Source organism: Loxodonta africana, chromosome 3 (assembly GCF_030014295.1).
Source record: "Loxodonta africana isolate mLoxAfr1 chromosome 3, mLoxAfr1.hap2, whole genome shotgun sequence".
Classification (NCBI taxonomy): Eukaryota; Metazoa; Chordata; class Mammalia; order Proboscidea; family Elephantidae; genus Loxodonta; species Loxodonta africana.
In genome coordinates this window covers 183596408-183619646 of record NC_087344.1, presented here as the reverse complement: position 1 = coordinate 183619646, position 23239 = coordinate 183596408, and the positions used below count along the sequence as shown (strand labels likewise).

The 23239-nt window shown below is 41.0% G+C and overlaps 1 protein-coding gene across 1 annotated transcript; it reads right to left on the bottom strand.

Moving 5' to 3' along the window:
* Positions 1–238: 238 nt before the first annotated feature.
* Positions 239–15950, bottom strand: LOC111751940 (small proline-rich protein 3-like). Its single transcript, XM_064279986.1, has 2 exons — positions 15688–15950; positions 239–509 (listed from the first exon to the last, which is right to left on the bottom strand). The coding sequence occupies exons 1-2, from the start codon at positions 15948–15950 to the stop codon at positions 239–241; spliced, it is 534 nt and encodes a 177-aa protein (XP_064136056.1).
* Between the last annotated feature and the right edge of the window lie 7289 nt (positions 15951–23239).

The window sequence follows — 23239 nt, the reverse complement described above, 5'->3', positions numbered from 1 at the left end:
AGCTGAAGAGCAGCAAAACCACCAAGACCCTCTGCTTAATTCAGAAGCTCAGGGGACACTCCAAAGCATATGTAAGGGAAAGCTTCAGAGTCTATAATTTTAGGATGCACACAAGAGACAGACTGTGACTCAGGGTGACAACATATTGATTACAAGGTTTACAGGCAATTAAGACAGAGAGGTAGATGGGAATAAGTTGCTCATCAACCAGTGGTCAGCTCCTCAAGGGCAGGCCACTTCACTTCTGCTTGGTCTTCTGCTGGTGTGGGCCTGGAGTGACTGGTGAAGGGCATGGCTGTGGGTACTTGTTTTGGCCTTGATCAGGGACCTTGAGGTAGCCTGGCTCTGGAACCTTGGTGTTGCCAGGTTGTGGGACCTGGGGATGATATGGTTCCTTGGTTATGGGAACAAATGTATCTTGTGGAGACAGGCAGGGCTGTTTCACCTGCTGGTCATGAGGCTGAGGTGGTGGGGTGAATGGCTGCTTCTGCTGATGGGAACTCATGATTCAAAGGTGGCTGAACCTATAGAAAGAAAAGACGAATCAATGGATTGACTAAACACAGAAGTCGAGTTCAATATCAAATATATCTCATTTTACTCCCTTCAAAGTGAGAGCCTTTCCTCTCTTCCTGTTTCCTTAAATTTTAGATCAAAGGGTACTTTGATGATTCTTGCACTCTTTAAGAGGAGAAATCCTAAAGTGATTTGTTCTCCATGTGAGTGTAGCCCTTCCTTATGGTCCTTCCTTCCTGGCTTATCTAAAAACCCATGCTAGAAACACAACACAGCAGGCTCCAGGATTGTTTCTTTGTCCTTCTCAGGTTTTAGATAATTTGCAAAGGTGATAAAGTAAAAAGTCTGAGCCTACCCACGCATGTCCAAGCCAGTGAGTGCCTGAGCTCTCGTAGGTAAACTCTAAACCACTGCCTTGTTCCACATGATCCCACTTTTGACCATCTGCTCACAGAGTTCCCTCTGTGTGTGCTTTGTGGAAGCATTCCACTCCATGGTGCTGGTCTGCACTTACTCGCCCATCATCATTCTCCTCCCAGGCACACTTGACCAGGTGTTAAATCTCCTTCCTCAAATTGCCACAGCACATTACCTAGTAATCACTTTGTATCTTATATGTTCACACATTATGCCTATGTTTTATATTCCCTGGTGGATCATAGGTTCATAGAGTAAAGAAAAAACATCTTTTGCACCTCCAGATTGACTAGTGCAGTTCTTTGATATTGCAAATCCTCCATAAAGATAAGAGGTAGAATAAAAATGTCACTAAAATTTTCCTGAACATGGTCGCTAGTCCATATTATTTTGCTAACACAATAAAAATTCTTACAAAAATCACTAACCTATACTGATCCCAAGTTGCACAGCTATAACAGCAGATGTGAAACTTGTAAAGTTTACTATGCACAAACTGCAACTGCATATAAAATAAAAATACTCAAAATGTTAAAGAAATTCCAATCAATATAAAATATTGTTGGGCTAATATTAAGTTCCCAGAAAGGAGACTCACCTGGTACACTGAGAAGAACAAGCTGTGTTGTGTCTCAGGTCTGATGTGGAGTCTCTGTCCAGCTGGCTTTTTATGTAGCAAATGCACCCTGCCTTAAGGGAGTGAGATTTTGAGGACCACTGTATCTTCATTCCAGCTTTTGTGATGAAAATCTGGAGCTTAACATCATTTGGTACTTGGTATCTGACAATGATGTCACTTGAGCCTGTCCATACTTTCCATACCATGTGTTGGGGCTGCTGTGCGCAGCAGGTTTCTTGGGGGTAACAGGCTAAATCGAGAGGAAGTCCTAGGGTTACAGAGACCAGACACCACCATGTCTCTTGACCAGGACCCTAATCTTTAGCCCTTTTTTGCCATGTGGTGCTGCTGAATATTTGAAGAGGCTATGGAGGTAAACAACTGGCATTTCTGGTTCTTCTGGGAGCTCATGAAGGATGATGTCAATAAGTGAATCATCTGATTGTACATCTCTTAGTAGATCCAGTTGTGAGAGGGGAAAGAAAAGGCTAAAATGCCTGCTATTTAGCTGAGCTGCCTTCACTCCAGAGGAAACTTTAAGCTGTCATGTTAATCAGGGTGGTAGAAGTTACTGGGATGAACATTCAGGATTCACTGGGTCTGTCCGATGTGGTGGCACATTTCTAAGGACCCTGCCTTTCATGGTTCCTTTCTTCTCTGGGTGTGACACAGTAACAAGAGAACTGGGATAACCTACGTTTTATACCAGCAGCTTCCTTTGCTTGTCATAAGATGACACTGAGGTCACCAACCCAGGATGTCTCCAATAGACAATATGTTACTAGGTGTGGCCCTTGGGAAACCCAAGCCATCCTTCAAACTTGGGCATGTAGATTGGCACCTCCCTCCCCACAGCTCTATGGCTCTGTCACCTCCCATGAACCCAGGCTCAGGCACAGGTACTACCATCACCTCCTTCACCAGTCCTCAAAGCCAGTAGTCACATTTTATTCTTACAAACTATCTGGTTAAAATAGGTGTTCAGTCAATGGGCGATTACTATTTTACCTTATATTTCTGTAGGTTCATGTATGAAAGGAAGGAAGGAAGAAAGCAAGGAAGGACAGAAGAAATAAATGAAAGAATGAAGGATGGAACAAAGGCAGGAAGGAAAAAGACAAAAAAAAAAAAAAAAGGGTTATCTTAGAGGGCGGGCCAGAAACTGAGAACCTTAAGTAAATGGTTGCTTAGAAATGATGCTGTATCCTGTGATAGGCTTTGTGGTATGAATTGAGAGTACAGTCATGGTTTGATAAGGAAAAGATGCTTCTGCAGCCTACCCCATCCATCTCCATCTCTCCTTGCTTGCATTTGACAAGCCACCTCCCTCTGGGTTGGTGCCAGTGCCACCCTCAATTCTAGGACAACAGAATCACTTGAGTTCTCCTCTATGGTTGGGTCCAAGTCCCTTTCCTTACCAAAAGCACCCCTCGGGGCTCCAGACAGAGGGAGCTCTGGTGAGACCCTGATGCTTCATCTGGAATTCTTAGCTCCTGTGGAACCTGCTTCTTGTTCCTCTGTCCTCCATTATGCCCGAGTTATCTCTGAGGCCATAGAAATCCTGAACCTCAGCTCTGAACCAAGGTCACTCCACTGTTGTTCCTTGATTATGGTGCTTGATTCTAGAACAAATTCCTTTTTTTTATTGCCTTTTTTCCTTCCCTAGGTAGGTCCTCTCTTGCCCTGCACTAACTGGCTCTTCCTTCTCCCCAAGGAAAGCCTCTTTGGCATCAGTCTCTAGAACTTCTACTTTTACCCCTACCTTGTTATTCCTGTTTTCTTGGTTAAAGAGAATGTTAAGGCTCTTTCTGCTCTTATGAGAAGTTGGTGTCTTCTCAGCAGTGCTGGGTGTGCTGATGAATTTGGCCCCAGAGGCAGAGAGAATAAATTGTGTGGCTTCTGAAGGTGAGTACCACCTCCCCATGCACCTTGGATTTTCACACTGACCCCTTTCTCTGGTGGCAGGAAGCTCAGATGAGCTGAGCCTTGCTTGGAGCCTCTGGGTGGATGGTACTGGGCACCTCAATTCAGAGGTGTAACTAAGGTATGGCAGGTAGGATGCATGCTCTGGGTGCCATTTCATGAGGGAACACTAAAGAGCAGTTTCTGTTGGCCAGCACAGTTTTCACTGCCAGCCCTTTAAAACTAATTGCCATAGGCACAATTTTCAGTGGATAAGCCCCTGCCTCTTATGCACTCTGCAAATTTGAGTCTTGCTGTTTTGCTGGCCATGGGCATCAGTGACTGGCTACATCATCATAAGATTTTTTGCCTTTTTGAAATACATGGGGGAAGGAGGCTAAAATATTGGCACTTTAGCAAGAACAGAGGCAGTGACACCAAACTTTATTAGAAAAAAAAAAATTTTTTTTTTTTAGGTATTATTTATTCTTCACCACCACAGACTTGTGGTTAAAATAATGACAGTTGTATTTAACAATGTCTTTGATTAGGGAGTAAAAGTTTTAAAAATTTATCCACCTTTGAGTACTTGCCTTTTTAAATACTCAACATGACAAAATGGAAAGTATGTACGAGACACTTCTGCTGCATTCCCAAGTACAAAGGTTGCTTGGAGGAAAAGCATTTGTGTAAATGAATTTTAAACTGAAATATCTGCTTCTTTCATGAAACATAATTTTTACTTGAAAGAATAACTGACAGAGAAACTATTGTCATGGATTGAATTGTGTCCCCAAAGAATATCTGTCAACTTGGCTAGGCCATGATTCCCAATATTGTGTGATTGTACACCATTTTGTCATCTGATGTGATTTTCCTTTGTGTTGTAAATCCTACTTCTATGATGTTAAGGATATGAGAATAGTGGCAGTTATGTTAATAAGTCAGGACTCAATCTACAAGATTGGATTGTGTCTTAAGCCAATCTCTTTTGAGATATAAAAGAAAGAAGCAAGCAGAGAGACATAGGGATCTCATACCACCAAGAAAGCAGTACCGGAGCAGAGCACCTCCTTTGAACCCAGCGTTCCTGCGCAGAAAAGCTCCTACTCCAGGGGAAGATTGATGACAAGGACCTTCCTCCAGAGCCAGCAGAGAAAGAAAGTCTTCCCCTGGAGCTGACACCCTGAGCCTGGACATCTAGCCTTCTAGACTGTGAAAGAATAAACTTCTGTTCGTTGAAGCCATCTACTTGTGATATTTCTGTTATAGCAGCACTAGATGACTGAGGCAACTATGATTACATGGAATTGGGTATTTGGGAAAAATTTACTCAATGAACAAAGTGAGCCTGTCACTTCAAGAAAAACAACTGACATATTTGTGGCACACAGACCAAAGTCTGTGGCCTATGATCCCCTTCTCCTGGTATTCATGTCTTTGTGTAATTCTCTCTCCTTGAATGTATGCAAGACCTGTGACTTGCTTCTAACCAATAGAAAATGCAAATAAGATATCACTCCCCTAATTACATTATGTATATGACTGAATTAGCAGACGAGCTAGAGGCTCTTCTTGGAAGCTTCATGAAGAGGCCATACTGTAGAAGCCAACTTGGCAAGAAACTGTGTGCTGCCTCTAGGGATTGTAGATGGTTTCTCAGATTTGAGGGTGACCTCTAGCCAACTGTCAATAAAGCTGGGACGCTCAGTCATAGAATCACAAGAAAATAAATATTGCCAACAACCTGAATGATCATGGAAGTGGACTCTTGCCCAGTGGAGTCTCTAGTTGAGAACACGTCCTAGGCAACACCTTGACTACAGCCTTGTGAGACTCTGAGCAGAGTATTCAGCCATGTCCAGATTCCTTACCCAGAGAAATTGCAAGATAATGTGTGTTTTATGCCATTATGTTTGTGATAATTTGTCATGCAGAAATCGAAACCTAATGAAGTATATATGGCCAATGACAAAGTTTGAGATTCTAAACAAAATTTAGACTTTTAGAAGACTCGTATCTGCCACTGTGAGCTTGACAGCTTCCAATAACTTAATGAATTTTCAGATAAGATTGGTGATGATATTAATGAATGTGAATTTTATATTGAATAATGAAATTTGTCCACACTGTAAGACCTGCATAACTCAGTGAACCAATATTTTCAAAATGACTCATGTATGAGGCTACAAATCATGCCTGGGTAAAAGTGCAAGACACCAGTGAATTTTTTTTTAATAATTTTTATTGTGCTTTAAGTAAATGTTTACAAATCAAGTCAGTCTCTCACACAAGAACTTATATACACCTTGCTACATACTCCCAGTTACTCTGTCCCTAATGAGGCAGCCCACTCCCTCCCTCCATGATCTCTTTTCATGTTTAATTCACCAGCTTCTAACCCCCTCTACCCTCTCATCTCCCCTCCAGGCAGGAGAAGCCAACATAGTCTCATGTGTCCACCTGATCCAAGAAGCTCACTCCTTACCAGCATCCCTCTTCAACCATTGCCAGTCCAATTCATGTCTGAAGAGTTGGCTTTGGGAATGGTTCCTGTCCTGGGTCAACAGAAGGTCTGGGGGCCATGACTTCTGGGGCCCTTCCAGGCTCAGTCGGACCATTAAGTCTGGTCTTTTTATAAGAATTTGAGGTCTGCATCCCACTGCTCTTCTGCTCCCTCAGGTGTTCTCTGTTTTGTTCCCTGTCAGGGCAGTCATCGGTTGTAGCCAGGCACCATGTAGTTCTTCTATCAATGAATTTCTAAAAGATCTTTAAACTACTTTACATTGATAAAACATCTTATAATGGAGTTTGGCAGAGAAGAATCAAGAGCTTTGAACACATGCCTGACTGTTGAGCAACAAATTCCACTCTAGTAATTTTTTTTTTAGGAAATATTCATGCATATTCACAGAGATGTTAAATGTGAGCTGGAAGCGGAGCCAAGATGCAGGACTAGTCAGAGCACTAAGGCATCCCACCGAAACAAAGACCTAAAACCAAGTCAAAGAGATGCAGACATCAATCTTAGAACCCTGAACCTTAAATGAAGAGATAAAATATTAGACTGGAAATCACTGAGGAGAAGAAGAAGCTAACAGGAAATGGGAAAGAATAGAAAATACAGAGTGGAGATTCCTGACCAAATGGCATGACTCAGTGTTGCCATCTTGGAATATAGCCAACAACTCCATACACAGAAAGGCACAGAATTCCCAACAGGAGATAGAGGTATGGTGTGGACACACCAAGGATTAAGTAAGATCACATTTCCTGGCTGCAATTCAAGAAGAAGCCCAGGCTCTCTCATTGGTAACTGCAGGAATGGACTCCTACAGCCCCACTCCTCTGGTGAAAGTGACTATAACCACCCCATCATGGCAACTTGACTGCTGGAAACCAGAGCACCAGCCCACCCTACTGCCTTCCTCCACTTAGTACCCTTTGTCTCTGCTTTTGCCCTCCTTCCTACCTCTCTCCTCTACTCTGCTGCATGCAGCCCTAAGAGGACCTGGCCATGATCCCCAGACCCCTTCCCATCAGCTCTGGACCATTCCTGTTGCCCACTGCTGCCCTGTGGAGACCTGGCCCCAAATTCACACCCATCTTGCCTGTTTGGGACGCCCTCCCCCGTACGCACTGAAGCAGCCCCACTCTAGCCCTCAGCCTGGTTCTGGCTGCAAATAAACAACCCAATTCCACCCCTTCCCTTCCTACTGGACCTGCCCTGCTGCACCATAGCTGAGCTGCCAGCCCTGCACATCTGGACAAGATGGTGAGAACTATCACGCCCACAGAAGATCAAGCAACAAAGCACACCTGACTCACTCATCCAGACATAAACAAACAAAAGAAAAAGGAAGGACGAAACAAATGTACCTACAATAAATAAAGAAAGAAAATAATACCTGAATGCCTAGGAGAGAGCAGACAACATCAAACCATAAAAAAAAAAAAAAAAGGACAAGATGGCTCTAGTAACCAACCTGAATAAACCACCAGTTGACTTTCCAGCTGAAGAAAAGGCACTGGAACTACCTTAGGGAATTCAAAACTCCAATATTCAGGGTTCTCCAAGTGGTTAGGAAAATGCAGACAAAATCATGGAAAACATAGACAAAGCAATAAAAAAAAAAGGAAAATAATAAAAGAACAAAATGTCAAAATAAATAATTAGAAATCATACAAAAACAGACAGATGCTCTATTAACCACATGGTTAGCTCTGTTAACCAAGAAATGAAACCACCCCTGAAGCCCACTCTTCAGACAAAGTTTAGATTGAACTACAAAACTAAAAATAATACTCTGGACAAGTGTGTTTCTTAGCTCAATCAGATACATGAGACCAAATGGGCAGCTCCTGCCTGGAGGCAGAATGAGAAGACAGGAAGGGACCAGAACTGGTTGAATAGACACAAGAAACACTGGGTGGAAAGGGAGAGTGTGCTGTCACATTGTAGGGATTGCAACTAATGTCACATAACAATATGTGTATTAATTTTTATATGAGAAATTAACTTTATCTGTAAATTTTCACCTAAGCACAAAAATAATTTAAAAAAAAAATGAAATGAAATAGAGAATAGAAAAACAATAGAAATATCAAAAAAAAAACAAAAGTTGGTTCTTTGAAAGGATCAACAAAATTGACAAACCAATGGCTAAACTGACAAAAGAAAAACAGGAGAGGAAGCAAATAGCCCAAATAAGAAATGATATGGAGGACATTACAACAGAACCAAGTGAAATAAAAAGGATCACAAGAGTACTATGAAAAATTGTACACTAAAAATTAGAAAACCTAGAGGAAATGGTCAAATTTCTAGAAACATGCTACCTATGTAAACTAACAGAAACTGAGGTAGAAAATCTGAATAGACCCATAACAAAAGAAGAGAATGAAAAGGTAATTAAAAAAAAAAAAATACTCTCAACCAAAAAAAAGTCCTGACCAGATGGCTTCATTGGAGAATTCCACCAAATATTCAGAGAGAGCCTGCACCAGTCTTACTCAAACTATTTCAGAACATAGAAAAAGGAAGGACTTCTGAATTCATTCTATTAAGCCGTCATAACCCTGATACCAAAACAAAGCAAAAACAACATGAAAAAAGATTACAGATTGACATCTTTCATGAATATAAATGCAAAAATTCTCAATGAAATTCTAGCCAATAGAATTCAGCGTCATATACAAAAAATAATACACCCGACCAAGTGGAATTCATACTGGGTATGCAAGGATCGCTCAACATTAGAAAATTGATCAACATAATCAACTACACAAATAAAACAAAAGAAAAGAATCATATGAACACAGAAAAGGCTTTTGATAAAGTACAGCACAAATTCCTGATAAAAGCTGTCAATAAGATAGCAATAAAAGGGAAATTCCTCAGCATAATAAAGGGCACCTATACAAACCAACAGCCAACATCATTCTCAATGTAGAGGCTGAAAACATTCCCCTTCAGACTGGGAATCCTAGCTAGAGCAAAAAGGCAAGAAAAAGAAATAAAAGGCATCCAAATTGTTAAGAAAGTAGTAAAACTATCTCTATTTATGGATGATATGGTAGTATACTTAAAGAACTCAAAAGACTTCACAAGAAAACTACTGGAGCTAATAGAAAGATTTGGCAGAGTAGCAGGTTACAAGATAAACATACAAAGACCAGTTGGAATCCATACACCAATAAAGAGAACTATGTAAAGGAAATCAGGATAGTAATACCATTTATAATCATCCCTAAAAAATAAAATACTTAGGAATAAATCTAATCAGCGATGTAAAAGACCTATACAAAGAACACTATAAAACACTATTGAAGAAATCAAAAGACCAAATCTGAAAACCAAACCCATTGCCATTGAGTCGGTTCCAACTCACTGACCCAAAGGACAGAGTAGAACTGCCCCATAGGGTTTCCAAGGAGTGCCTGGTGGATTCAAACTGTGACCTTTTGGTTAGCAGCCATAGCCCTTAACAACTACAACACTAGGTTTGAGACTTACATAAATGGAAAAACATACCATGCTCGTGGATAGGTAGACTCAACATTCTGAATATGTCAGTTCTACCCAAAGCAATCCACAAATACAATGCTATTCAAATTCAAATACCAACAGCATTCTATAACAAGATGGGAAAACTAATCAATAATTTTACATGGAAAGGAAAGAGGCCCTGGATAAGTAAAGCATTATTGAAGAAAAAGAACAAAGTAGGAGGCCTTGCACTACCTGACCTCAGAACCTGTTATACAGCTTTGGTAGACAAAATAGCCTGGTACTGTACAATAACGGACACATTAAAAAAAAAAAATACTTCCAACAAAAAAGACCAATGGAACAGAATTAAAAACCCAGATGTATATCCACCTACCTAAAGCCAAGTGGTCTTTGACAAAGGCCCAAAGTCCATTAAATATGGAAAAGACAGAGCTGGCAAAACTGGTATCCATTTGCAAAAAACTAAAACAGGACCCACACCTCACACCATGCACAAAAACTAATTCATAATGGATCAAAGACTGGATGATAAAGCCAAAAACTAAAAAAATCATAGAAGAAAAAATAGGGTCAATACTAGGGCCCTAATATACAACATAAACAGAATGTAAAACATAATTAACAATACACAAAACACCAGAAGTTAAGCTAGATAAATGGGATCTCCTAAAAATTAAACACTAAGGCTTTTCAAAGAACTTTACCAAAAGAGTAAAAAGAGAACCTACAGACTAGGAAAACATTTTGGGGTATGACATATCCGATAAAGAACTATTCTCTTAAATTTATGGGAAAATCCAACACCTCTACAATAGAAAGACAAATAATCCAATCAAAAAATAGGCAAATGATATGAACGGACACTTCACCAAGCAAGATGTTAAAGTGATTAACAGACACAAGAGGAAATGCTCATGAGCCATTAGAGAATGTAAATCAAAACTACAATGATATACCATCTTACCTCACCAATTCTGGCATGAACTAAAAAAAAAAAGAAAATAATAAATGTTGGAAAGATAACGGAGAGAGTGGAACTCTTATGCACTGCTAGTGGAAATGCAAAACGGTACAACAATTTTGGAAAACAACATAGTGCTTCCTTAAGAAGCTAGAAATAGAAACACCATACAATCCAGCAATATCACTCCTAGAAATATATCCTAGAAATATAAGAGCTGTCACAAGAATAGATATTCATTGCATTGTTATTCACAGTAGCAAAAAGATGGAAACAGTCTCCTAAGTGCCCATCAACAGATGAATGAATAAACAAGCTATGGTACATACACATGGTGGAATACTACACAATGACAAAGAACAAGGATGAATCAGTGAAACACTTAACAACACAGTTGAATCTGGAGGGCATTATGCTAAATGAAATAAGACAATCACAAAAGGACAAATACTGTATGAGGCCACTATTATAAAAATACATGAAAATGTTTCCACACAGAAAGAAACAATCTTTGATGATTATGAGGGAAAGGAGGGTAAAACACTAGTTAAATAGTAGATGAGTGGTAACTACAGTGAAGGGTAAGACAGTACACAATATTTGGGAAGGCAGAACAACTTGACCAAGGCAAAGTCATAGAAGCTTCATAGACATATCCAAACTTCCTGAGGGACCTAGTTACTGGGCTCAGGGCTGGGGACTGTGGTCTCAGGGAACATCTAGCTCATTTGGCATAACTTAGCCTATAAAGAAAATATTCTACATCCAACTGTGATGAGTAGTGATTGAGGTCTTAAAAGCCTGCAAATGGCCATCTAAGATACATCTACTGGTCCCATCTTGGCTAGAGCAAAGTAGAATGCAGAAGACCAAAGATACAAGGGAAAGATTACTTTAAAAGCACTAATGGACCATGACTACCACAACCTCCACCAGTCTGAGCCCAGAACAACTAGATGGTGCCTGGTTACCACCACAGACTGCTCTGGCAGGGATCACAACAGAGGGTCCCAGACAGAGCAGTTGAAAATGTAGAACAAAATTCAAAATTCACACACACACAAAAGATAAAAACAGACTTACTGGTCTGACAGAGACTGGAGAAACCTGAGGGTATTTTCCCCAGGAATTCGTTAACTCAGTACTTAAGTCATTCCTGAGGTTCACTCTTCAGCCAAGATTAGACAGTTCTATAGGTTCAACAATAACACACATGAGGCACGTACTTCATAGTTTAATCATGTATACGAGACTAATGAGCACACCAGCCCAAAAGCAAAGACAAGAAAGAAGAAAGGGACAGGAAAACCGGACATATGGAAATGGAATTTGGGGTGGGAAGAGAGAGTATTGGCACATTGCTGGGTTGGTAACCAAGGTCACAAAACAATTTGTGTATTAACTGTTCAATAAGAAACTAATTTGTTCTATAAACTGTCACCTAAATCACAGTTTAAAAAAATTTTTTTAAATATGGATATTCATTTCAGCATAAAGATGCTTAAGCTGCTTTACGTTCGTAATCCACCACACATCTGTCTGTCTTACTGTGGTGGCTTGCGTTTTGCCATGACACTGGAAGCTATGCCAATGGTATTTCAAACACCCGCTGGATCACCCTTGGTGAACAGGTTTCAGTGGAGCTTCCAGACTAAGACAGACTAGGAAGAAGCACTTGGAGGTCTACTTTGGAAAAACTTGGTCCCTAAAAACCTTACGAACAGCAGTGAAATTTTTCTGGTACAGTGCCAGAAGATGAGTCCCTCAGATTGGAAGGCACTCAAAATACAACTGGGGAATTGCTGCCTCCTCAAAGAAAAGTCGACCTTAATGACTCGGATGGTGTAAACTTTTGGGACCTTCATTTGCTGACATGGCACAACTCAAAATGGGAAGAAACAGCTATAAACATCCATTAATGATTGAAACATAGAAGTATGTATCTAGAAAAACTGGAAGTTGCCAAAAATGAAATGGACTGCATAAGATAGATATCCTTGGCATTAGTGAGATGAAATGAACTGGTCTTGGCCATTTTGAACAAGAAAATCATGTGGTCTACTATGCTGGGAATGACAAATTAAAGAGGAATGGCATCACATTCATCATTAAAAAGAACATTTCAAGACCTATCCTGAAGTACAACTCTGTCAGTGATAGGATAATACCCATACTCCTACAAGGAAGACCAACTAATATAACTGTTATTCAGATTTACACACCAACCACTAATACCAAAAATGAGAAAATTGAAGATTTTACCAACTTCTGCAGTCTGAAATTGATCAAACATGCAATCAAGATGCATTGATAATTACTGATGATTGGAATGGGAAAGTTTGAGACAAAGAAGGATCAGTACGATGGGGATTCCCGAACACTTATTTGTGCTCATGAGGAGCCTGTACATAGACAAAGAAGCAGTCTTTCGAATAGAACGAGGGGATACTGTGTGGTTGAAAATCAGGTAATGTGTGTCAGGGTTGTATCCTTTCTCCATACTTATTTGATCTATATGCTGAGCAAATAATATGAAAATCTGGACTATATGGACTAGAACGCCACATTAGGATTGGAGGAAGACTCACTAACAACCTGTGATATGCAGATGACACAACTTTGCTTGCTGATAGTGCAGAGGGCTTGAAGCACTTACTGATGAAGACCAATGGCTACAGCCTTTGGTATGAAATCCTCTTCAACACAAAGAAAACAAAATTCCTCACGACTGAACCAATAAGCACCATCATGATAAAAGGAGAAAATATTGAAGTTGTCAAGGATTACATTTTACTCAGATTCACAATCAAAGCCCATGCAAGCATAAATCAAGAAATCAAATGACATATTGCATTGGCAAAGTTGTTGCAAAAGACCTCTTTAAATTGTTGAAAAGCAGAGATGTCATTTTAAGGACTAAGGTCCACCTGACCCAAGCCAGGATATTTTCAATCACCTCATATGCATGGAAAACTGGACGTGAATAAGAAAGACCAGAGAAGAACTGATGCATTTGAATTATGATGTTGGTGAAGAATATTAAACATACAATGAACTTCAGGAAGAACAAACAAATCTGTCTTGGAAGAAGTACAGCTAGAGTACTCCTTGTAAGCAAGGGTGTTGAGGTGTTGTCTCACATGCCTTGAACATGTTATCAGGAGGGACCAGCAGCTGGAGAAGTACATCATGCTTGGTAAGGTAGAGGGTCAGCGAAAAAAAGGCCCAAAATGAGATGTATTGACACAGTGGCTGCAACAATGGGCTCAAACATAGCAATGCTTGTGAGGATGGCACAGGACCAGGCAGAGTTTTATCCTGTTATACATACGGTAGCTATGAGTTGGAAGTGACTCCATGGCACCTAACAACAACAACCACACATTCATAATAGCTATGTATCCTAGAATTCACTTCCTCACTTAGGATCACCTTATTTAATTGTGACTGATCCTGTGTAGGAAACCCTGATGGTGTAGTGGTTAAGGGTTAGGCTTCTAACCAAAGGGTCAGCAGTTTGAATCCACCAGGTGATCCTTGGAAACCCTGTGAGGCAGTTCTACTCTGTCCTGTAGAGTTGCTATAAGAATCAACTCGATGGCAATAGGTTTTCGTTTTGGTCCTGTGTAATTTTTAGATTCTTCTATCATTGAAATCAGTGGTAATGTGAAGCCAATTCAACATGTGCATTGGACCAGTGACATCGTTCTCTCTTGCCAGTTTGACAGCTACTCATCACCTGGTAATGACTTGTCTGATAATTTCTGCCTTATGGTTTCCAAATGCCTCTGGAGTTCTTGCTAAACCTAGGTGGAGTGATTGTGCATGATACAGATGCTGCCTGTCACCTGCCTCACACTCCCTTTATAATACAGACCACCCACCATGTCAAGAAATGGGTGTTGATCCCCAGAGATCAATGTAGTCAAGTCTATCTGAAATTTTTTGCTAAATTCCCTGTCTCTGGTAACAGCTCTCTAATATCTCATATTCAGTTATTACAGACTTGAAAACCACTGATTACCCCTCAAATCAGTTTTATGTGTTTAAATTTGAAAAATGGAGGAGCTATACTAGATGCTCTTTAAGCGTCTTTCACCCTGATATTTTAAACCTCAATGAACTACTCTCCCCCAGCCTTGTGGCAATTAATTCACTTCACCTGGATCATGTACTCTTCTTTGTAATTCCTGTTTGAAACTCACCTCCTTGTTTTAAATCACTAGATAAATCTATTTCTGTGGGTGGTGCTGGGGGGAGACACTATAGTGTATGTGTGTGTTTGTGTGTGTATATATTTGTGTGTGTGTGTATGTCTGTAAATATCACATCTAGAGAAGACTGCAAGTTCTCCAAGAGGAGAACAGTGGACCCTCGTCTCCTCTTCCTGGAACAGTTTTAGGCCTCTCTGCATACAGAGGATATCTAGCAAAAGGTAACATTGTCTGAAATAATGAAGGTGGAGTTGTGTGTGTATGTATGTGATTAAGTGAGAGTGTGAATATGTACAGTGAGTGCACCTTTCTGAGTGTTTTTGTGTCTGCATGTGTTGGGGGTATATCAAACAGAAAATGAGTGAAGAAAAACATTAATATCAGATTCAAGTATGTAGGAGTAATGTTTTTTGGAATAAAGAGAAGACTGTGGAAAGGATACTGTCAGAAGCAGCTTGGAGTAGCAACCAAAGGAACAGAAGCATCTCCTGGTGAAGGGCAAGAGGAGAGCCCTCCTTTATTGGGGGCTGTCCAAAGTACCAGGTTGTTGGCATCATTGCACAATATCCATTGACCACCCAGAAATGGCCTCTAAGCCCAACCCCACACACCCTTGCCAGGATCAAATGATTTCTATATCAACTCTTTGCTGTCTCCAGCTCCTGACTCATGATGCGAGAGCAAGAAAGGGAATAGAGTCAGCCAACGACACAGACTGAGTAGAATGAAAAGTGATTTAATGGGCACAGAGAAAGAAACATGGATTTGTTTCCATCCAGAATTCCTCTTTACATGAACCCTGAGCAGCTGAAGCCACTAAGACCCTCTGCTTAATTCAGAGGCTCAGGGGATACTCCACAGCGTACGTAAGTGAAAGCTTCATAGCCCATAATTTTAGGATGCAAATAAGAGAGAGACTATGACTCAGGGTGACAACATATTGATTAGAAGGTTTACAGGCAATTAAGATAGAGAAGTAGATGGGAATAAGTTGCTCATCATCCAGTGGTCAGCTCCTCAAGGGCAGGTCTGAAGGCGAATTCACTTTTGCTTGGTCTTCTGCTGGTCTGGGCCTGGAGTGACTGGTAAAGGGTATGGCTGTGGGTACTTGTTTTGGCCTTGATCAGGGACCTTGGGGTAGCCTGGCTCTGGAACCTTGGGGTTGCCAGGTTGTGGGACCTGGGGATAACATGGTTCCTTGGTTATAGGAACAAATGTATCTTGTGGTGGTATGCACGGCTGTTTCACCTGCTGGTCATGAGGCTGAGGTGGTGGGATAAATGGCTGCTTCTGCTGATAGGAACTCATGATTCAAAGGTGGCTAAACCTAGAGAAAGAAAACCTGAATTAATGGTTTGACTAAACACAGTAGTCAAGTTCAATATCAATTATGTCACACTTTGCTCCCTTCAAAATGAGAATCTCTTCTCTCTTCCTTTCTGTTTCCTGAAATTTTAGATCAAAGGGTGTTTGATGACTCTTGTGCCCTTTAAGAAGAGAAGTCTTAAAGTGATTTGTTCCGCTTCATGTGAGTGGAACCCTTCCCTATGATCCTTTCTTCCTGGCTCACATAAATAGCTGTGCTAGAAACACAACACAGCAGGCTCCAGGATTGTTTCTTTGTCCTTCGCAGGTTTTAGATAATTTAGAAAGGTGGTAGAGTAAAATATCTGGGCCTACACACTCCTGTCCAACCCATGGAGCACCTGAGCTCTCATAGGTAAATTCTAAACCTCTGCCTTGCTCCACATGATCCCACTTTTGACCCTCTGCTCATGGGGTCCCCTCTGTGTGTGCTTCGTGGAAAGCATTCCACTCCATGGTGCTGGCCTGCACTTACCCATCATGAGGCTCTTCCCAGGCCCACTTGGTCAGATGTTAAGTCGTTTTCCTCAAATTGCCAAATTTCCACAGCACATTACCTAATAATCACTTTACATCTTGCGTGTTCACACATTATACCCATGTATTATGTTCCCTGATGGATCAGAGGTTCTTAAAGAAAAAATCATCTTTTGAACTTCCAAATTGCCTAGTGCAGTACCTTTGATGTTGCAAATCCTCAATAAAGATTAGAAGAAGAACAAACATGCCACTAAAATTTTCCTGAATATGGACACTAGTCCATAATCTTCTGCTAACATGGTAGGAATTCTTACAAAAATCACTAACCTATACTGACCCTAAGCTTCACAGCTATAATGGAAGATGTGAAACTTATAAAGTTCAGTATGCACAAACTGTAATTGCATTAAAAAAAAAAAAAACTTAGAATGCTGAAGAAGTTCCAATCAATATAAAATATTGATGGGCTAATATTAAGTCCCCAGAGGAAACACTCACCTGGTATGCTGAGAAGAGCAAGCTTGTCTCAAGTCCGGTGTGGAGCCTCTGGCCAGCTGGCTTTTAAGCAGCAAATGAGCCCTGCCTTAAGGAAGTGGGATGTTGGGGGCCACCCTATCTTTATTTCATCTTTTGTGATGAAAATCTGGAGCTTAACATTGTCACTTGCTGTCTGACAATGATGTTACCTGTGCCTGTCCATGCTGTTCTTCCTGTGTGTTGGGTTTGATGTGTGCAATAGGCTTACTGGGGGCAATAGGTTAAAAGAGGAGGAAGTTCTGGGCTTTTGAGACTAGAAACCATGTGCCTCTTGACCAGGGTTCCTAATCTGTAGCCCATGTGTTTAGTCATCTAGTGCTTCTGTAATATAAATACCACAAGTGGATGCCTTAAACAAACAGAAGCTTATTCTCTCACAGTCTAGCAGGCTAGAAGTCCAAATTCAGGGTCTTAGCTCCAAGAGAAGGCTTTCTCTCTCTGTTGGCACTAGAGGAAGGTCCTTTTCATCAATCTCCCCTGGAGTAGGAGCTTCTCTGCACAGGAACCCCAGGTCCAAAGTATGCACTGTGCTCACAGTGCTGCTTTCTTGGTGGTATGAGGTCTCCCAGTCTCTGTGCTTGCTTCACTTTTTTATATCTCAAAAGAGCTTGACTCAAGACACAATCCAGTCTTGTAGATTGAGTTCTGCCTCATTAACATAACTGCCACCTATCCCACCTCATTAACATCATAGAGGTAGGATTTACAGCACAGGAAAATCTCATCAGATGACAAAATAGTGGTCAATCACACAATACTGGGAATCATGGCCTAGCCAAATTGGTACACATTTTGGGGGGACACAATTCAATCCATAATACCATGTTTGTGTGATGAGCTGCTGAATATTTGAAGTAAATGTGGAGGAAACAGTGGAAATTTCTAATTCTGGGAGGCCATGAGCTTGGATCAATAAATGAGTCATCTGATTTTCTTCCTTTAGACTCAGGTATAGAGGGTGCAAGTAAAGGCTAAAATAAAATGTCTGCTTTTGATCTGGGTTGCCTTCATTCCCAAGGAAGTTGTAGGCTTTAATACCGACCAACGTAGTAGAAGTTATTGAGAATGGACAGTCAGAATTGACTGGATCTGACTGATGTGATGGCATCATCATAAAGACCCTGCCTCTCATGATGCCATCATCATAAAGACCCTGCCTCTCATGATGCCTCTCTTCTTTCGGGGTGACACAGAAACAAGAGAGCTGGGATTGCTAAGGTCTTTAAAGCTAGAGTTTTTCCTCTGCTTATAAGACGAAACTGAGGACACTAACCCAGAGCTGCCCAAAGTACACAATGATAGGAGGTGTGTGACAAATCCAAGTCATCCTTAAAACCTGGGCATGTGGTTGGTTTCTTCCTCCCCGCATCTCTATTGCTGTGTCATCACCCATGAACCTAAGCCCCAATTACCACCACTACCATCAGCTCCTTCCTCCAGGTATAAAATGAGTGGTCATACTTCATTCTCACACTCTGCCTGTGTATGGTAGATGCTCAGTCAACAGGTAGTTATTATTTCCTTCACAAATTTGTAGGTTCATGAAAAAGAGAGAAAGAGAGTTAGAGAGAGACAGGCCTTTAGGATGATACCGAGGAGCGGTCACAGTTGAGCAAGGAACAGATGCTTCTATGGCCTTCCCCACCTATCTCCTTCCGTCTCTGCTAGTGTTTGGCCAGCTGTCTCACTCTGGGTTGGTGCTGGGCCACCCTCACACCTAAGTTCTAGGACTATGGAATCACTTTTTCTCTTTTCTAGGCTTGGGTCCAGATTCCTCTCCTTACCAAAACTGCTTCTCAGCAGCCCCTGACAGAAGGAGCTCTGGTGAGACCTTGCTGCTCCATCTGGGATTCTTAGCTCAAGCAAAATCTACTTCCTGATCCTCTCTCTTCCATGGTGCCTAGGTTGGGTTTGAGGCCCTGGCTGACCCAAACCTCAGTTTGAACCTGGATAATTCTCATCCTCTCTTGATTCTGGACCTTGATTCTAGAAAAAAAAAAAAAAATTCCTTTCTTATTGCCTGTATTCCTTCCCTGGGTGGGTTCTGTCCTGCTCCACCCTAACTGGTGCCTCCTCCTCAATAAAATCTTTCTGGCATAAGCCTCTAGAACTTCTATTTCTGCATTAATCTTGTTCGTCCTGTTTTTTTGGTCAAGCACTCTCAGTGAGTGAATGGCAGAAGGCTCTTTCTGCCTTTCAGAGGGCTTGGTTTTTTCACCAGCAGTGCTGGGTGTGCAGATGACTCTGGCCACATGGACAGAGTGAGTAAATCATGTGGCTTCTGACGGTGAGTCCCATCTCCATAGACACCATAGTCTTTCATATGGGTCTTTTTCTCTGGTGGCAGGTGGCTTCTACTCTTCCTAAATCAGTGGCCTGTTAGTGGACAGTATTGGGGACCTTTTACGTACTCTAAATCTAAAACGGTCTTGCTGTTTTGCTGGCCAGGCTGCAACAATCATTTTTATACATTGGCTGAGATTTCTACCTTCCTGATCCAGGGGTTCTCTGATGTCATAGTGTGAGGTGCCTGTGGTAATCTATAACACATTTGTGCAAGCTTAAAGTGCAGGGCAGTTAATGCCCAGATGTCCATACTTTGTCAGTGGAGGATTGGAGCTGGTATAAAATGTTTTCTCTTTTCACCTCAGGGAAAACTGTTCTGAGATTCACTTCTTATGTCTTCTCAGAAAGTCCTGTGGGATCAAGTGCCAATTGCCCTTTGTGGTGGCCTGCTTTGTAACATAGCATTTTGTTGCTGTTACCTTTTGCCTAGTTTTACCCCCATTATAACTTTAAATATATTACATGTGCATAAGACTTCATTAGACTCTCTTTTTGAGGAATGTAGGTTAAGATACATGAAACACTTGCTGTGTTTAGGATGCAGAAGAATGAACGCAATTGTCCAATGATGGAAATAAATGTCTAGCCCAGAGTCAGAGAAACCACCTGATGAATCGTTGGAAGAGACTGGAATTGACCTAAATACCTTCTTTGGGCTCTGGAACTGGCCTTTCCAAAAGAGTAGCCACAAGCCATATGTTGTTGTTGTTTGCTGCCACTGAGTCCACTCTAACTATGACGCTCCCATGTGGAACAGAAAAAATGTTGCCCTATCCTGTATCATCCTCACAATCGCCAGCAAGTTCAAGTCCATCATTGAGGCGACTGTGCCAGTCTATCTTACTGAGGGTCTCCCATGCCCTTGTTGGTCTACTACTTTACCAAACACAATGTCCTTTTTTATTGATTGATCCCTCCCAATGACCCATTCAAAGCAAGCAAGTCAGACAATATTCTTTTGTGAGCTATAGGTTTTTATCTGCTATTTTTTAGAAGTAGGTTTCCAGGCTTTTCTTCCTAGCCTGAAAGCTCTGCTGAAACCTGTCCACCTTGAGTGATCCTACTTGTAATTGAAATCTTGGTGTGGTATAGCTTCCCTGCTGAAACCTGTCCACCTTGAGTGATCCTACTTGTATTTGAAATCTTGGTGTGGTATAGCTTCCAGTATCATAGCAACACACAAAAGCACAAAATGTTGTGTCTACCAGGACTCTAAATTTCAGAGGTTACAGGAAATTGAACACTCTGAAACAATAGAGTGAATTATACCAATCACTTGAGTACCTCCCTTACTGCTTACCCTGTAGAATTTTTAAATCAATGTAGATAAAGTTATTTCATGCACTTAGACTAGTAACATGTAGTGTTATTTATAAAGCTGATGTGTTCTGTCTAGTAGGTGCCATGAAGTTTGCTGGAATGCCAGATTTGATGCCCAATGGGAGGGTGGAGGATAGTTTCTGTATTTTCTGGAGTAACCGATATGTGTCCACCCAGAATCAGACATTCCATATATTTGAATCTTTGCCGTGGTCCTTGTGCTGCTTCTGGTGATGGTGTTAGATGCATATCTATCAAGGTTTTAGAGAGAGTCTTATGGTATCACTCATATTCACAAAGAGAGCCTGGGGACAATGAACATAACAAAATCCTGAGGAACAAGGAATCCTCATCTACCTCTGGAACAGGAAGAAAGAGGCCAAGAACAGATGACGGGTGTCATTGTATACAGACCAACTTCCACCCCAGCAGATGCAGTATTTCTCCTGGGACAGGCAAAAGCTGTGGGTTATCTGGTGAGAAGGAGGCTGCTGGTTCCAGTGAATGGTGCAGACCACAGTGCAACTTTGAATTTGACCTTGGATGACCTTCCAAATAATTCCTTGAACACATTCATGCAGTGGCAAATCTGACTGCTGTGTTTGCAAATGTATCTACGGTCAAAGGAAACTAATGATACCCCCAAACCCAGACAAGCCACTTGGCCCTGGGAAAGTGTGTGGGATGGAAATGGTGGGTAAGGGAGATTGAACATAAAGCAAAAAAGAGACAGAGGGCAAAGGAAGGAGAGGAAGAGAACGTGCAGAGAATCACATAAATTAAGTAGGGAGATGGAGGATGCAGACTAGGAAAGTTGTTGGTATAGACACTCAGGAAAGGGACCCTACTGAGCAGTGTTGTCACTAGAGTTGTTGTCACACAGTGCAATATCTCATGGTGTCACCGCCCCCGACCTTCTCCCATACCAGACCATACAGAATCCTGAGTATTGTTTATTATCAATTTTAATTATAGAATAATAAATACAGTTTTAAATTGCTTAAGTGCAATATTTCTTTTAGATCGTATGAATACTAACAACAAAATTGTTTTGTAAAATCTTTCTACATTGAATTAGAACATTATTACTTACAACATTGTCAGTAAGTGAGCAGAAGCCTTTTTTGATTTTTCTCCTTTTCCTTTAATTAATATTTCATTCTCAAAAAAGTTACTGATGTTACTGATGTAGGTTCACAGATACCAATTACCACAATATTGTAGCTAAAACACCAGAAAATTTGACAAAATCAGTGACTATGAAAACACCGGCAGCAATGAAAACAACAGCGCATGCTTGTAGCTCATGCTTGTAGCGCATGCAGACAAAACCAGGTGATTCAAAGTACCACTGTAATTGGATAATAGTAACAGCACTAACCAGAGTAATAATAGCTCTGAACCTATTAGAAGGTTCAGAAATTGAATTAGCACAGAGCTTTAGCCTTGTAGACACATAGATACATGTAGGCTGGGCTTATGAAAAATGTCTTTGCTGTTATAGCTAACTACAGGGATTTTTTAAAAAAAAAATAATAAATTTCTGTGGAAAACTCCACAAAAATTTTATAGACAGTCATTTTGGTGTCATCTCTTCTGATGTTGGTACCCAGTGTGGTGGTCCACATACCCCACAACCCCCTAATGAAGCTACTGCTCCTGAGTCAGAATTAGGGAGAAACAGCAAGCAGCCCAGTGGAAACTTACCTTTTATTAAATGGATCTTAATTAAACCAGTTACTAACTTCCTTTCTCATCAGCAAACATGGAGACACGAGGCTGAGGAAAACAAGACACATGCATGAAAATAAACCAAATGCGCATTTCCTTCCATGCAGTTTATCAGCCTGTGTATAACTTGTACCTCAAACAGTGAGCCTGCAGTTTATCAGCCTGTGTATAACTTGTACCTCAAATTCCTTACCCAAAAGCAGTACCCTGATCTCTACTGTTGGCTCAGTGAACAGTAATTCTTCTTCAGAAGAGGAAAGAAACTGAGGGAAGTGAAGGAGCTCAGACAGAGAGGAGAATTCCACCTCTGCCAGGTAACCTGTTTTTTTTTTTTTTTTTTTTAATTGTACTTTCGATGAAGTTTACGGAACAAAGTAGTTTCTCATTAAACAGTACACATATTGTTTTCTGACACTGGTTAACAACAATATGACATGTCAACTCTCTCCCTTCTCAACCTTGGGTTCCCTATTGCCAATTTTCCTGTTCCCTCCTGCCTTCTAGTCCTTGCCCCTGGGCTAGTGTGCCCGTTTAGTCTCATTTTGTTTTATGGGCCTGTCCAAACTTTGGCTGAAGGGTGAACCTCAGGAGGGACTTCATTACTGAGTTGAAAGTGTGTCTGGGAGCCATACTCTCTGGGTTTCTTCAGTCTCTGTCAGGCTAGCAAGTCTGGTTCTTTCTTATTGAGTTAGAATTTTGTTCTACATTTTTTAAAACTTTTTTTTATTGTGTTTTAAGTGAAAGTTTACAAATCAAGTTAGTCTCCTATGCAAAAACTTATACATACCTTGCTATATACTTCTAGCTGCTCTCCCCCT